Raw genomic sequence first — 15833 nt, 5'->3', positions numbered from 1 at the left:
TATAAATTAGGATTTTTTTCTTGTGGGAAAGCAGATGTAGCAAATGATGGTTTAAGAGGTTATGAAAAAAATCTTACAGCTGGCTGGCACCAAGTAGGGATGCAGCTTGTGTTAGTGTTAGCTTACAATACATGGATTGCACTTTTAATGTATCCAAATGTTTTCTAAACTGTTCAAGGAAGGGAGAGTGTTTTGTGTCTTCCTTATCTCTCCCATCTCAGAAAGCTGGTGCTGTTGGAATGGAGGTAGAACAGCAGCCTTGTGGATCTCCACCTTCAATCAGTCAGGATGCTCAAGAATTGAAATGTCTGCTTTGCTTTCCGGTCTTTCCCAGGCAGCAGCATGGACCTGGCCTGATGTTGGGCAATTGCAGAGCAGCTCTCAGGGCCCCAAGCAACAGCAGTAAATCTGTCAGTCAGCACCTTCCAGTTGCTCTGCTCCTGGCTGACAATGGCTGTGAGCTGCTGCAGACACTGAGTGACAACACTGTTGGCTAAACTATCCCTTTAAAAAGGCTGGAGTTTCTGCTGTAACTAGCTTGGCTTTCCCAATTGCTGGAGGAAATTTGGTAGCAGGCCAGTGGCCTCTTCAAGTCCTCAATTAGCTTTTAAAGTGCTATGGAAGTGCTATTTTTAATAAAGTACTTTAAAAAATTAAGTCTTGGGCAACGTAGGAAGAATCCCAGGTTGGCTGATGGCATGTAGGTGATGTAATCAATTGGCTTATGGTTGACAGTTATTAAACCAAGCAGGATTGTGCTCAAAGCACAGCTTGTGCTGACTAAGCTGTAGCCTTGGACCTGCATTTAGCCTAGAAATGGAAACAAGATGTGGTCAGTCAGGGTTGAAGTTTCTCTCTGTTTATTCTGTAAACGTTTTAATCCAGATTTATGGCCTCAGCTTGCTGATCTCCATTGTGCAATCATAATTGCTTCCACCTAAGTCTGCTTGTGCTGAAGTGATACACAAAATTTCCATGTTGCTATTCTTAATAGTTTAGTTTGTATTCCCCTTGTTGGATGACCAAAGATTTCCATATAGAGGCTTTTTTTGGCTGAGAAAAAAAATCTGTTGATGGTTGCTGCTTTTATGACATGAAGTCCCTAAAATGTTAATCTTGTAAGATTTAACTTTGGATGTGGTCATGTTACCATTCTGAAGTTCTTGGAACAACAGTGGATGTACTGGGATTGAGTCAACCAATATCAGTAATTTTTCTGTCTTGCAGTGTAAATGGCCCTATTTGGCATCAAGGCAGCAAAGTTTAACTCTGCAAGGAATGAGTGGATGATGCTTGGCTTAAAAAGAAATACATTTTTTATTAAAACCAGATTTTATTGCTGAATTATTTTCTATAGCAGTTTTTATATGTCAGAAATTTATATTTAGATACTGATTCACCAGTTGAACAAGTATTTGACTATAATCTATTGTTTTGAGAAGTCAGTCTGTGTAGATGTTTGTTCCTTGTCCTTTGAGCATGCATAGGAGAACTTAGTTACTGCACAACTGCTAGGTTGTTAATGAGTGTTGATCAAATCACTGTGAAGAACTCACATAGCAAATGGCCTTTCTAATAATTTCTCCATTATGTAAGTACTCTTTCAATGAGTAGAACACATTCCAGGAGGTTTTGCTGCCTAAATGGAGTGCTGCGAAAACTTGTAAGACTATCTCATGATCACCTGATGGACTAAATCAAGAATGTTCTTCCAGTGTTAAACTGCATAAAGAGGAAGGGGAAATGTCATTCAATTATTACTCTTTACCAAAAAGTTTTATCTTGGGTAAGGCTTTCCTATATATAGAAGGAAAACACTCCAGAATTTTGGGAAGAGACAAATTGGAAAGTGTGGAAGTGGAAGACATGGCAGCAGAGCTCTCAGCAATGCTTAGGATGGTCAGCAAACCTTGGCTTTGACCTGTGTAACCACATGTTCCACAGTCAGCAGCCTTGGGATGCATTCACAGAGGTGAGAGGTGTAAGGATTAGTTCCCAGTAGGATCAGGATTTCCAGGAGGTCTCAGTTCTACATTAGGTGTGTTTAGACCAAGCCCTTGGGTGATGCAGGACTGTTGGTCTGAGCAGTCTTAGCCCCCTCCCACCCCCTCAGCAGCCAGCAGGGCAGTGTTTCCTCATATGGATGGCCCCTGAACAGCTCTGCAGCTGCTGGTGCTATGGCAGTTTGGGAAACTCAAGAGAAACCAAAGAAATTACTTAAACTTTTGCTTTAAATTATGCTATTACTGGTGTTTAGGAGAAGCAGCAGTGTGAAGGAACTAAAAGCATCTGGTGATATAAATGTATTCATTTAGAGCTGTAACATGTAAAAGTTCTAAATAACAAGACCTTGTTTCTTAATGTTACTAGCACTGTTTGTTTCCATGTACAACTCCTCTTTTTCTAATAAATACAATCATTTCTACTCTGTGTTAATTTTAAGAAAGATGTTAATGTGTCTCCTTAGACCTGTTTTTGCCATCTTTTTTCCTCTGCCTGTTTTTTTTTTTCCCTAATAAATATGGCAAATAATTGGTTTTCTCTCTTCATCCTGAAGCCAGGGCTAACAATCAGTAACACATCATCATAATCTTTTATTGTTTTCAAACGTGATACAATTAAGAAATCTATGTTTTTGCTACAGAAGGACCGATAGCATAGTGGGAGATACTGAAGAATGTTTCATGTTCTTGGCTGGGTAGCTGTGTGTTAGCTAAAGGATACTGGCACTTTTTCTAAAGCTGGCCTGTGCTAACAATGCTTGTGTGTATCTATATTTCACATTAATGGTAATTTAGCTTAAGTGAGGTACCTGTAATTGCCTGCTCTCTCACCTGCAGCCTGATCTATCTGTTGAAGTGAAAAATTGAAGAGATTTGGGTACTGGATTGAATTTAAGGACTTGACTGTTTTCTTCATAAACTATGCAGGTTGTCACAGAATGGTTTGGGGTTGTGAGAGCTTAAAGCTCATCCAGTTCCAACCCCCTGCCATGGGCAGGAGCACCTTGCACCTAGACCAGGTTGCTCCAAGCCCTGTCCAACCTGGTCTTGAGCACTTGCAAGGATGGGGCAGCCACAGCTTCTCTGGGCAGCCTGTGCCAGGGCCTCACCACCCTCACAGGGAGCAATTTCTGCCCAATATCCCACCTAACCCTGCCTTCCTTGTGCTTCCTCATGTGGTATTTTGAAATGGAAACTGACAGTCTGAGTTTGCATTCCTGTTGCTGGTTTTGAGGTGTTTGCACATGTGGGGAACCTTTATCACAGCTGTAACTTTTTCCTTGCAGGCTCCACAGAGCTCAGTGTGCAATTAAACAGACTCAGGTAACTGTTCAGAAAATAGGAAGGGAGATTGAAGAAAAGCTGAGATGTACATCTACAAGGAATGAACTGGTATGTTTGATTTATTAAAACCTTATTTTATGGGCTTGCTGAAGCATCTGACTGATGTCTTGACTGTAAGCTTTTTTTTTTTTAACACTTGTACCTGGAATCTTTCTTTACACCTGTCATTTTAAATGGGAGTTCATTTGAGAACTGTGTAATATCATCAGTTTGAGTTGTGTGAGGTACTCAGATGGATTGATAAATCAGTTATCCTATTTTTACCTTTATTTTGTACAATCATGCTATCAAAGCATAAACATTGCACAAAAGAGGTCTTAGAGGAAAAACAAACTTCTAATGATTTATATGAAACTTGACAGGAACCTGTGGTGGATTTAGAGTGAGGTGAGTCTATTGGCTGTATCTTGCACCCTGACTCCCTTTGGATGAACAGAGTTCATGCAAATGCTGTCATTCAAGTGACATACTCATTTTAAACAGAAACTGTACTAGATCTTACAATGACTTTTGACATTTGGTTTTGCCTGCTGTCCTCCCCTCCCCAGAGAAGTCTGTTGACATTAGTTCCTGCTTTCTGCCCAGGAAAGCTGATCTTGGCTCAAAGATGAGTTGACAGGAGTGGTTTGTGGTGCCTTCATTATGTTGGTACTCAGTGGTGTGTGTTTGGTGCCTTGTAAAGGACACATTTGCAGTGTGAAGGTAATTTATTGCTCTAAAGCAGATTCTGAGTTGAGAGTACTCAGCTAAGTTCCGAAAGTGTCAAACTGGTTCAAGGATTTGACAAAATGGGAAAAATGGGAGATTGCTTACCCTCTGTAATTACAGGGGTTATGTTGTAGATGAGGAAGTGAAGAAGTCACCTTCCATATAGGGCAATATAAAATCTCTTGTGAATCATTCCAACCCAGAGTTTCTTTGCCTTCTGGTATCTTGACTGTTTAACCATTACCTTTTCAGTTATGGATATGTTGGTTCCTCCTTGCAAAGGCTTTTAATTTTTAAATATCTGAGAGCAAAACTATATCAAACAATACTAGTATGTTTTTGGTTGGAAGGAACCTTAAAGCTCATCCAGTTCCAAACCCCTGCCATAGGCAGGCATACCTTCCATTAGACCAGGCTGTTCCAAGCCCTGTCCAACCTGGCCTTGAACACTTCCAGGCATGGGGCAGCCACAGCTTCTGTGGGCAACTTGTGTCAGGGCCTCCTCACCCTCACAGCCAAGAATTTCATTCCCAATATCCCATCTAACACTACTCTCTGGCAGTGGGAAGCCATTTCCCCATGTCCTGTAATTTCAGGTCCTTGTCCAAACTCCCTCTACAGCTCTACTGGAGAACTGGGGCTCTAAGGTTTCCCTGGAGCCTTTTCTGTTCTTCAGGCTGAACACTCTCTCAGCTTATTCTGTGTATCCTCTTATTCTCATCATCCTGGACTGGGAATTTAATCTAATAGTGCAGCTTGAATATCTTCAGCCTTTTTCCAGCTCCTGCCTTTACTTTGTATAGATTTCTTACTGCTCATCTTCCCTCTTGCTGGTGAGCCATTTGCCAGGAATGAATGCTCATGCTGCTGCTAGTGCTGTGCTGTCAGTTTTTATGTCCTGGTGAAGCACTGTTCTTAGTTTTTGGTCTGGGCTCAAGAGAGATGCATCCCACAGGAGGATCAAGCACTGTGACACACAGCTGCATTGCTTTCCTTCCAAAGCAGCAAAATTATTTGTCTTTGGGAATCTGTTGCCTGTGGTAATCTATGAACTCCATTCTTAGGCAGATGCTAGTCTTGTCCTGTTTTTTCATTCTCTCCTACCACATTTTTATGGAACTGCTTCTGTGCAGAGAATTTTTTTTTGTTTTAAATCTGTACTTTTTCCCATAGAAAAAGGAGAGTGAATGTTTACAGTTGAAGATCCTGGTGCTGCGTAATGAACTGGAGCGACAGAAGAAGGCCCTTGGTCAAGAAGTAGCCTTGTTGCATAAGCAAAAAAGTACTTTGCTTGACAGAGGTAAATGTAGAAACCTTTCCCTAGTTTATGACCAGAATGAAAGTGCTGGTTTCTTTTCTGTTTTCATTGTCTGGCTGTAATGTGCTGCTTGTGTTTTTTCTTTGTCTGAAATTTGCAGCCAGGTATAATTTCTTCACTATATGTTACACTGAGTTTTAGACAGCAGTTTCTGGTATCTTGTCTCTAAATAACTTCTTACTATGACACTTCTCCAAAGCAATCTTAAATCTGTGTTTGACATTTTTTGAGAACACCAGAAGAACTGCAGTACAGTACAGTAAACATTGCCATCATAAAGGGACTTCATGTCACAAGGGAAGTTGCTGTACCTGTGATTTGGATTCAGTGTAAAGTATTAGAAGACAAAAATCCTTCTTAATATTTTAATATGTAAGTGACAGATGAAAAACTGTCATCTTGGCATCATCCTTTACCAGGCAAGTCTCTGATAGTTAAATGTTATATCACTGCCTCTTCAGAGCTCACCAAGACCAAACTATACACATACTTCATTTTGTTGCAGGGTTTTTAGTTTTCAATACTTAGTTGAGTCTAAAGTAATTAGTTACTACTAAAAAGGATGGTTTTTACCATGTACTTAATTCTTGCTGTGCAAGTATTGAGATGCTATAATTGGATTACTGCACTGTGTGGTTGTGAGAGGAATAGGTATTAAAAGAAGATGAAATCTGATGCATTATATTTGGCTGGTAAATGAAGACAGGTATTCCTCCTGTGCTGTCTGACATTCTCTAGTTTGGGAGCATAATATGGAAAATGGAGGGGTAAGAATAAGTGGAGGATTATTGCCAACATTTTGTCAGAATCTACTTTTAAAACTTTGGATAACTAAGAAAATATTTATACTATTTTTTTTCCTGATTTCTCCTGTTGGTTAGAAAATGCATTTGGGACTGAATACCAGAAACTTGAAGAGCATAATGAATCTCTATATGAATCAAGAAAGGAATGCACTGCTAAGAGGTAAAAGGATCTATGTTTGTTCTGTAACTAGAAAAAAAAGATAAGCTTGAGAGCACGCCATTGAAAATGGGACTTCTGGCACCAAATTCTTCTCATGTTGCCCTAAAACTTCTGTTAAGATATCCCTGCTATAATTTGTAGATAGGTAAAGTGATTACCAGTGGCAAGTCTAGAAGAGAACTAATGCTTGGTTGTATGTGTAGACTCTGATAGGAATTTCAGGTGTGTTTTAGTGTAACACAGCTTTGTAATACCTGATTCTTGTAGTCAAATTATGTCTATAGTGTATGGTATGTATGAAAACAGAAATTAGCTTTGCGTGCTGTATTATTTTTGGGTGGATTTACATAACTTTTTGGAGGATAGGAGATGAAAATTGGAAAGCTGCAGAAGGGGTATGACAACTTGATACCTTTATTTGGAGCTTTTGAAGAAAATAATAGTTTTGGAATCTCTTTCCCCAAAGAGAACAGTTTTTGAAGATAAATGCCCAGCAGACTATTCGATGCAAGCAGCTGCTGTCGGAGCTGTCCTACATCTACCCGATTGATTTGGTATGTTTTCAACATCCTGACAATCTGCTCAATGTGAAATGTAGTTCTTATTTATTACACTGCAAACAAATATTATGCTTTACTTGTGACAGGATCTGCTCTTTGCTCATTCTGTTTATTTCAGCTTTTTCTTACATTTGGTCTTTAGATTGCAAACTTTACAGGGAGGGAACTTAGGCCAGCACCTCTTACACAGTGTCCTCTATGAAAATAGAATAGCTGCAATTTAATGGGTGTTTTCCATTTTGTGTACAAATGCATAAAGTAACCCTGACAGTAGGCTAGCTGGGTGCACAGAAACATGTTAAAATGTTGGGATTAAAAATCTTCTATATAATTAATTAATATAAAGTTCTTCACTCTTTAAAAAGTTGCATTTATTTTCTGAACTGTGTGAGATACTAAAATACTGTGTCAGTCACTCTAAGTTTAGTTGAATATTTAGGTTTTTTATTTTATTGTTTGTTAGCCTTGTTGCCATGTTTTATGCAGGTTATTGTTCAGGATGTCATTGTTTCATGCTCACTTTCCACTCTTGATGTTAAATTTACAGAACAACCAAAAGGATTACTTTGTTTGTGGAGTGAAGCTTCCTAATTCTGAAGACTTCCAAGGTAGCTGCATATTCTTAATGTAGTTGTTACAGTTCACACTGCTTCTAAACTTTGTAAAATTAAGAAAACTGGTAGCAGTAGCTTGGGGTCCAGATTTTTGACCAGAGAGATACAGACTAGAAAAAAACTGACTAATTATTTGTTGGTACTTCCTAGCTAAAGCAAAGGAGGTTCCTTTTGACCCTTGGTAAAGTACCTCTTTGTTCTAAGACTGCATATTGAAACACTGGAACAGGTTACTCAGAGGGACAGTGAAGTCTCCATTCTGGGGAATGCTCAGAACCCAGCTGGACACAGTCCTGGGAACAGCCTGCTCTGAGCCAGGGCTGAAGTGCCTTCCAAACTCAGTGATTCTGGAAAATATTGGTGTCTGACCTAGAATTCCATTGGGGCTACTTTTAGTCCATAAATCTCAGTGGGGCAACAGGCATGAATCCCCATTTGGTTTGCTGTAGTTGCTGGTAACTTGCCAAATAAATACCTTGCAAAAAAAGACTTTGAACATCTCTGACAGTATGGAGTACTTTACAAGTGACCTTCTACTTGAACTATCAACCCTCATCCTATTCCAGAAACAAATATATCATATGCCTGCCTGTATAACAGTTGTACAGGTAACTGCATGCATTCATCTACAAATGTTTGACGTGAACTGGAAATCCATTAAAATCTCCTTGAGGATTTCTTGCCCCTAGTACCTGTTCACTCTGGTTTCTTGAGTAAAACCTCCATCAATTGTCTGACTCTTTAAAGCCACCCCATAGTAATTAACTTGTACTAATAATATGTATATTGGATGCTTGAATATTAGAGGAATAATCTTTAAAACAAATTAATTTGTCGGTAGGACAAAAATCAGTCTGTTTTGATTCCCTGATTGCACTAAATGTGGTAATGAACTCAGTTTGCTGACTTCTGAGGAATGAGTGGTGTGCCATCTTCTGGCCCATTTTTGGTTTCCTGGTATTAATTCATTGCAAAATAATTACTAATTCTTTATCCAAGTCTTTAGAAGAATTGTATTGTGAAGAAGAAGTACTAAGCATTAAATTTAGTGAAACAGGCAATTAAATTTGAAACCCAGTTGTCTGGCATGGATCTTATCTCAGACTCAGTAGATACTATCTTATAAAAAATTAGGTGTCAAAAAAAATCCAGAAAACCATTTCTGCTGCAAATATTGAACCTTTTCTACAAAATCCAATCCATTTTGGCAGGTATGTAACTTAAATACATACATCATGACAGGCTCTGATAGAGCTCAGTATGGTTGCTGAGTATCATTATAAGCTTTGTTGGAGGTCCTTAGTTCAGCTGGTTTCATGGATGCATCAAAAGGGATGGCTGTTGTGCTGTCTGTATCCCTTAAAAAGAATTAAAATAGAGAAAAGAGAAAGGAAAAGCCTTTATATGGCTAAAAGATGTAGTTTCGATTGCAAGATCTATGTGTATTCCTAGCAGGTGAAGCTTTAAGGTTGAAACTTTAACTGTCAAATTGAAAATGAAACTTGAAAACAATGGATTAATGTAAGTTTTTCCAGCTATTGGCAGAGAACAGAGTTCATAGCTTGGGGTCAGTGTCTCTCCAACTGATCTCACTTGCAAATAAGGAGGAATGCAGCTTTCTCCTGATCCCAGTCACACGTGTCAGCTCCATCTAGAGAAACGCAGAAATCTTAATACTTGAGTTTTGACTTGTGAATTTTGTTTCACTTTTCCCATCTCTTCTTCACCCTCCCCCATCCTGGCAGTGTAGCTTTGAAAGTAAAATTTGCAGGAGAACAAGCCATCACCAGTTTTCTGTGCCTCATGGCAAGAGGCAAACACAGCACAGTGAAGTGCAAACATTTGTAAAGCTCTCCAAAGTGACACCAGGTCTCCTTCTGTCCTTGCGTTCTGACTTCTGAGAGCTACAGTAATTGTTGTTCTGAGCAATATTGATGAATATTGTATTGAGCAATAAAGATGAAGATTAGGATTCAATGGATCCAATTAATAATAGCATCTTTTTGTCATTGACAGCAAAAGATGATGGAAGCATTGCTGTTGCCCTGGGCTATACTGCTCACCTAATTTCCATGATCTCCTTCTTCTTACAAGTGCCACTCAGGTATCCCATCATTCACAAGGGCTCCCGGTCTACAATCAAAGACAATATAAATGACAAGCTGACGGAAAAAGAGCGAGAGTGAGTATAATGTGAATACACTGATCTGCTGTCTTCAACAAATCAACACCAAAAAACCCATCCTAAACACTTTTGGGCAGTCTGAGGTGATAAGGAATTTGAAGTTACTTGTTACTGCTTTCAGTAGCTGTGGAATAGTCATTGGGTATCTCTTGTTGGAATTTTGGGATACAACAGAGTAACTCAGCTTTAATATTCTGGGTCTGTTGGCATATATATGGCTTTGATTTGGCATCCAGTAATGCTAGAAAAACTTAAATAGTGTTTCTTAGTGTTTCATGAGTTTTGGTTTCTATTTGGAAAACTTGTCTTTTGTGTTTTGCTACTGGCTATGGGAATAAACTGCAGATAGCAAGTGTAGTTTCACTGGGGAGCTGCTGCCAGTGCCCTAATAGTGGTTGATAAATGGGAGAAAACAAATTGCTTTTTAAAACTCTATTTTAACACAGAGTTTTTTAATCAATTGAAAAAGCACAGTAGCTTGCCACCTACTATAAATCAACTGAATATTCAATGTAGAGCTTTTCATTTGTTCTGTAATCATTGTCTTTGAACATGTAGCTACACTGTTACTGTTCTCCCTCTAGGAAACTGTCTTGCTGTCTTTAAATTCACACTCTGAATGTCTTGTCCTGTGTTTTGGAGCTTTGTTTATTTCCCCACTATCTTGGCCCAGTGTGCTCTAACATGAGATTAATGGCAATTACTGGTTAAGGTTCCCTTTGTAGCCTGAAACCACTGAACTGCCAGGAATGCAGCACTGACCATTGGTGGGAGGCCAAACTGCTCTGTTCAGATTCTGGGCATTGGCAAAGTTTGCCCAGAGGCTTTAGGGACTACCCATCCCTGGAAGTTTTCAAGACCAGGTTGGATGGGGCTTGGAGCAACCTGGTCTAGTTGGAATGGGATGAGCTTGAAGTCCCTTACAGCTCAGGAATTATGTGACCCTGTATGTGTGTATGGATGGCTGCAGTCAGACTTGCAGCATCATTAAATTCATTTTTCCACAAAAGTTTGAAAAGGGAGCAAAGGAAATGAACTTGGGAAAAGTATTGACTTTTCCTGACTCTATTGACAGGAAGCTTTGAAAAAACAAATTCTTCTCTTTGGAAATATGCAGTTAAAGTATTACAATGTTTTAACACTAATTCCTCATAATCCAAATAAAGATGGAAGGGTTTTATTGTGCCTACTTGTCAGAATTTGGATGCTTGGAAGGGTCTGATTTCTCTTTGAAGGTTAGTGACTTTAGGCAGGATGGGCAAGGTAATTTGCTTTAAGATTTAAACTTGTCTTCCTGTTGTGACACCATAAAACACAACTATATAATTATATCTTGCACAGTACTTTTGATACCATTTTAATAACTTGTCCAAACACACTTCTGGGTACCTTAATAGAGCATTGGCCTGTTTTGCCTCAGTGTAGATCTTGAAGCAGATGATCCTACTTCTTCCTGTACATCACTTTGAGAGAGCTGCAAACTAGAACATTTGTATCCTGAAAACAAATTTCTGAGTAGTAGAGCTCCTTGTGTGTGGGTGTGTAAAGATTAATTCAGTTTCCTGTTCTCTCATACAAATTAGAAGGTTTAGTCCTTCATGCTGCAGCCTTCCAAAATCTTGTGACTTAATACTTGATTTCACTACAGATTTCTGAAAAGGAGAGATTTTATCTAAGTAAATTTATCTCTGTTGAGCTATCTACCTGTGTTGTGCAAGATTTTTTCCGAATTAGCTCCTGCTGGAGATCTTCTCTTCCCAGCTATTGGAGAAACAATCCTACCAACTCCAAGGTTTTATGTCAAATGTCTTAAATTACAGTTATCTTTCTAAACTAATAGATCATGTTTCTCCCTTGCTCCTAATTGTGTTGACCACAGCAGTTAGCATACATTATTAGATTTTTTTTATGTCAGTTACCTGTCCTTTAGCAGCTTTTCAAACTCAAACATAAATTGTTGAGTAATTGCAGTGATGTAATCCCTGTATTTGATCTTTACTGTAACACATAGCATCCTTATTATTGACTAGCTTATACTTACATACTTGGCTTTTTTTTTTTTTTCATTGCAGGGTGTTGGAGGTTAGGATTTTTCCTTTTTTTTTTCCTTTCTCAGGAAATTTTTCTCCCATTTGTTGTCCAAGGGATGGGAAGGACAGATACATGAAAGAGACTAAAGATGTGGCCAGGGCTGGGGACAGGCACAGTTTGCTTCTGTCTCTTAGCTGGGAGGTTTTATCTTGGAAAATGCAGGGATACTGAGAGAATTGGCTGGGAGTTAGGGGCTGGGCTGAGCTCTCATTCTCTCTCTCAAGAGAAGGATTGTGCTGCTGGCTGTGGCAGTAACTGCACCGAAGGGGAAGGTGCTCAATGGCCAAGAGAAGGCTGTGGTTCTGTTTCTGTTTTTATTTTGTTGTTGCTGCCATTGTTGTTGTTTGTTTGTCTCGTTATACATATATATATTTGTAAAGCCCTGTTATTCTTTTTCCCATATCTTTGCCTGAAAGCCGTGTAATTTCAAAGTTACCATAATTTGGAGGGAAGGGGTTCATGTTTTCCATCCCAGTAAGGTTCCCACTTTCCTTGGCAGGCACTTGTCCTTTAAGCCAAGGCACTGGGTTTCTCTGAGATCCTTATTAGGATCTTTCTAGAATTTCTAGAAATTTTTTGTTGGGGGAAATAGCTGAGGTTTTCGCTCAAGAGCAAATTCATTAAGTACAGGTGTTTGTTTTTAAAGTCATACTGTATAAAGATGTTAATACACTTCCAAGTTTCTTTACTGACTTTTCTAAACCCTCCTGTTGAGCTGCTTAAATATTTTGAGAGCTTTCAGAATGTCAGTAACTTCTGGGAAATTCTTCTGCTTCAGATTGGTTTACTTGCATGATCCAGGTCACTTCTATGAGGACCTTGAGAATTTACAGTTTTTCTCTGTTACAATAACTGTTACATTGGGACTTTGAAGTAGGAGGTTGAACTCACTGAGTGGTGAGAACTCAGCTCTTGTCTGGCCATAGTACTGAACTTAGAATGAAGTACAGAGTGACTACCAGTAGCATATGGTCAGCCTTGTAATTGTAGAGATATTAGTGTTTGTAATCTGTTGAATAACTGTTTCTTTCGTGTATTCCAAAAGCTGATTTTGGTACTACCAAAAAGCTCTAAGTTTTCTCCAATGATGTCTACTTTTATGACTTTTTGAATTACCATGTAAAGGCAAGAATCTGATTTTGACAAAATTTCTCATTAACTCATTTCTTCAGTGGTCCCTTTCAGCATCTCCAGAGTGCATGCAATATGTAGGAAGAAAGAATTCTCAGAAGTTCTGGAGTCTGAAAGATTTCAAAGCAATGAGTGCACTTTGAGTCAGCTTGCAGAGGACGCCTGTTGGAGCGTCGGGGGATGGGATGGACAGAGACGAGAGATCTCTGCAGCCAGGCCGTGGAACTTGTGGTTTATTGCAAAGGGCCTGGGTGCAGGGCCCTGCTGGGAGCTGCAGCCACAGCTCAGAGCAGGCCCGAGAGGAGAGAGGGGGAGAGAGGATGAGAGGGTGAGAGAGTAAGGGAGTAAAAGGGGTAAGAGAGCGAGGTTCCTGTTACAATACAATAAATCTTCTTTTGTGTTGAATATTCTAATTCTCACTAACTAATCTAGTACAATATACAAATCCTATAGCATTTACATACAGCCTATAAGAATCATTACATCACCATACTGTGTTACATTTTAAACCCTAAAAACTACTTGTTGGACCCCTTCTGCCAAGCTAGTAGGGTCTGCTCTGACCCCTGGACCTGTCTGCAGGCAGAGGGAATTGTTTCATCAAAAGGGGATCACCTTCAGCCAGCCACACCATTGTTTTCCAGTTGTTCAGTAACTAAGGTATCTCAAAGCTTGCTTTCATTTCAGTCTCACTTATAGTTTCTATATTCTCAAAATCTTTTGCCAGACAATCATATTTATAAGGCTTTCCTGTTCCACCTTCCCCAACAGACGCCATGTTTGGCAGGCATGTTGACCTGCTGGAGGGGGCAGGAAAACTCTGCAGAAGGATCTGGGCAGGCAGCATTGATGGGACAAGGCCAGTTGTATAGGGTTCAACAAGGCCAAGGGTTGTATCCTACCCCTGGGTCACCACAACCCCATGGAATGCTGCAGGCTTGGGGCAGAGTGGCTGGAAAGCTGGGAAGGGCCCTGGGGGTGCTGATCAGCTGTGGCTGAACATGTGTGTGCCCAGGTGATCAGGAGGCCAATGGCACCTGGCCTGTCCCAGTAATGATATGGCACAGGCCCAGGGCAGTGACTGTCCCCCTGTGCTGGGCACTGATCAGGCACTTCCAATCTCAACAAGACAGCAGGACAGACATTGAGGAACTGGAGCATGCCCAGAGATGGGGATGGAGTTGAGGAAGGGTCTGGTGCACCAGGAGAGACTGAAAGAGTTGGCAGAGCTCAGGCTGGAGAAGAGGAGGCTCCCACCCTTCTCAGAGGGGACCTTTTCACTTTCTACAACTCCACAGGAGTGTGGAGCCACGTGGGGGGGTTTCTGTTCCCAGGTAACAAGTGACAGGATGAGAGGTAACAGCCTCAAATTGTGCCAGAGAAGTTTTAGGTTGGATATTAGGAAACATTTCTTCCCTGAAAATGTTGTCCAGCCCTGGTCCAGTCTGGTACAGTGGTGGAGTCAACATCCCTGGAGGGGTTTAAAAGCCATGTGGATGTGGCACTTGAAACATGGGTTAGTGGTGGCCTTGGCAGTGCTGGGTGAGTGGTTGGATTTGGGATGTTCTTAAAGATCTAAGAACTTTAATGATTCTGTGGGTATGTAACTCCCACATTAAAGCTACTTAGACAGCAGCATGTCCCTCTCTGCAGTGATGAACAAGTTTGCTTGCAGAATAAATCACCCAAATTCTTTGGCAGTGTTCTGGTGGAACTGAAACCTAACGCTTCATCACATCCTCAGTAACAGGGTGAGGATGCTAAGATGAAACTATTTCTGATATGTTCTAGACTGTGTTTCTCAAGCCCTGTATTTAATGCTTCTGTTAGTCTGCTCACAGATTTTTAACAAAGAATGGCTCCCACTTTAGGGCAAAATAAGGATTGTTGTGTCTGGAGTGAGACATACATAGTGACATTCCCTGTGCTGGTGTTGCTGCTCATTTTATAGTATTTTAAACAGCTTGGAAATATATATATATTCCTCTAAGAGGAAAAATTGGGGTTTTTAAGTTTAATCACCTTTCTGGTTTGCTTTGTGTATCTGGACAAGTGAAATGCACATTCAGCTGAATTATTTATGTTGACTTTTTGAGCTATCACTCCTACTATGTCTCTTAAAGATTTTCAAGAGCTCTTACTTCCCTGCTAGGTAACTTGGAACTGGAAGCTATTTCAAGAAATAGTTTTACTAACATTATTTCTCTGTAATAATAGTACAGAGAAATCAAATAGTACACACAATCTGATGGATGCTACACCTTCTTCCCAACAAAATGTGTTAAGGGAGGACTAGTAGGAGCAGTAGGAAGAAAGTTGCCACCTCATAGTCATACTTCAGGTTGGGGAAAAAATGAAGGGGTAGAAAATGGCATCAATGCCTAAAAAGGTTTTACATTTTAAAGGTAGCAAGAACATTGTCATTTGCAAGCACAGCTGCTGGAGCCTTTAAAGACATTGCAGAGTTGTCTGATCTCCAGGAATGGCCTTTTTTTGTTTTGGTTATATGTTTAAATATTGAACTTGTTGGTATTCAGTGTTACAAAGGCCAAAAATATGTATAAAATTTAAAGATAAGCAAACAGGACCCAGACAGTAATGGAAGAAACCTGATCTAGTCTGGTGCATTTTTGCAGGAATATTTGGCTTTAGTTGATCTGAGATAACAGTAAACAGCTGTAAAGGTTTCCTTGGTATTTTGTAATTTAGAAAAAGGTTGATTTTTTTCCTTCCATTGTGCATGACAAACACAGCAAAGGCCAAAGGATTCAGACAGCTACCATGCAAGTCTTGGGCATGTACCTTGAGGCATCTGACATCTTTGCAGTTGTTTTGACTTTGATGTACCTCAGGTACCAAAAGATGTATGAAATGGTGTAAGAGGGAGTGAAAGTAAAGATGCTACCATGGGTT

At 39.9% G+C, this 15833-nt stretch overlaps 1 protein-coding gene across 1 annotated transcript in view; it reads left to right on the top strand.

Annotated features, from left to right (window-relative positions):
* The window catches only part of UVRAG (UV radiation resistance associated), an 85926-nt gene that overhangs the window by 30919 nt on the left and 39174 nt on the right, over positions 1-15833 (top strand). The window contains exons 7-12 of the mRNA XM_064726291.1: positions 3290-3395; positions 5229-5355; positions 6255-6339; positions 6806-6893; positions 7447-7507; positions 9530-9695. Coding sequence (XP_064582361.1) covers positions 3290-3395; positions 5229-5355; positions 6255-6339; positions 6806-6893; positions 7447-7507; positions 9530-9695 — 633 coding nt within the window. The remainder of the gene's footprint in view (positions 1-3289; positions 3396-5228; positions 5356-6254; positions 6340-6805; positions 6894-7446; positions 7508-9529; positions 9696-15833) is intronic.

The sequence above is a fragment of the Zonotrichia leucophrys genome, chromosome 1 (assembly GCF_028769735.1).
Source record: "Zonotrichia leucophrys gambelii isolate GWCS_2022_RI chromosome 1, RI_Zleu_2.0, whole genome shotgun sequence".
NCBI lineage: Eukaryota > Metazoa > Chordata > Aves > Passeriformes > Passerellidae > Zonotrichia > Zonotrichia leucophrys.
The sequence above is the reverse complement of the archived record's forward strand: the minus strand, read 5'-3'. Positions and strand labels throughout refer to the sequence as shown.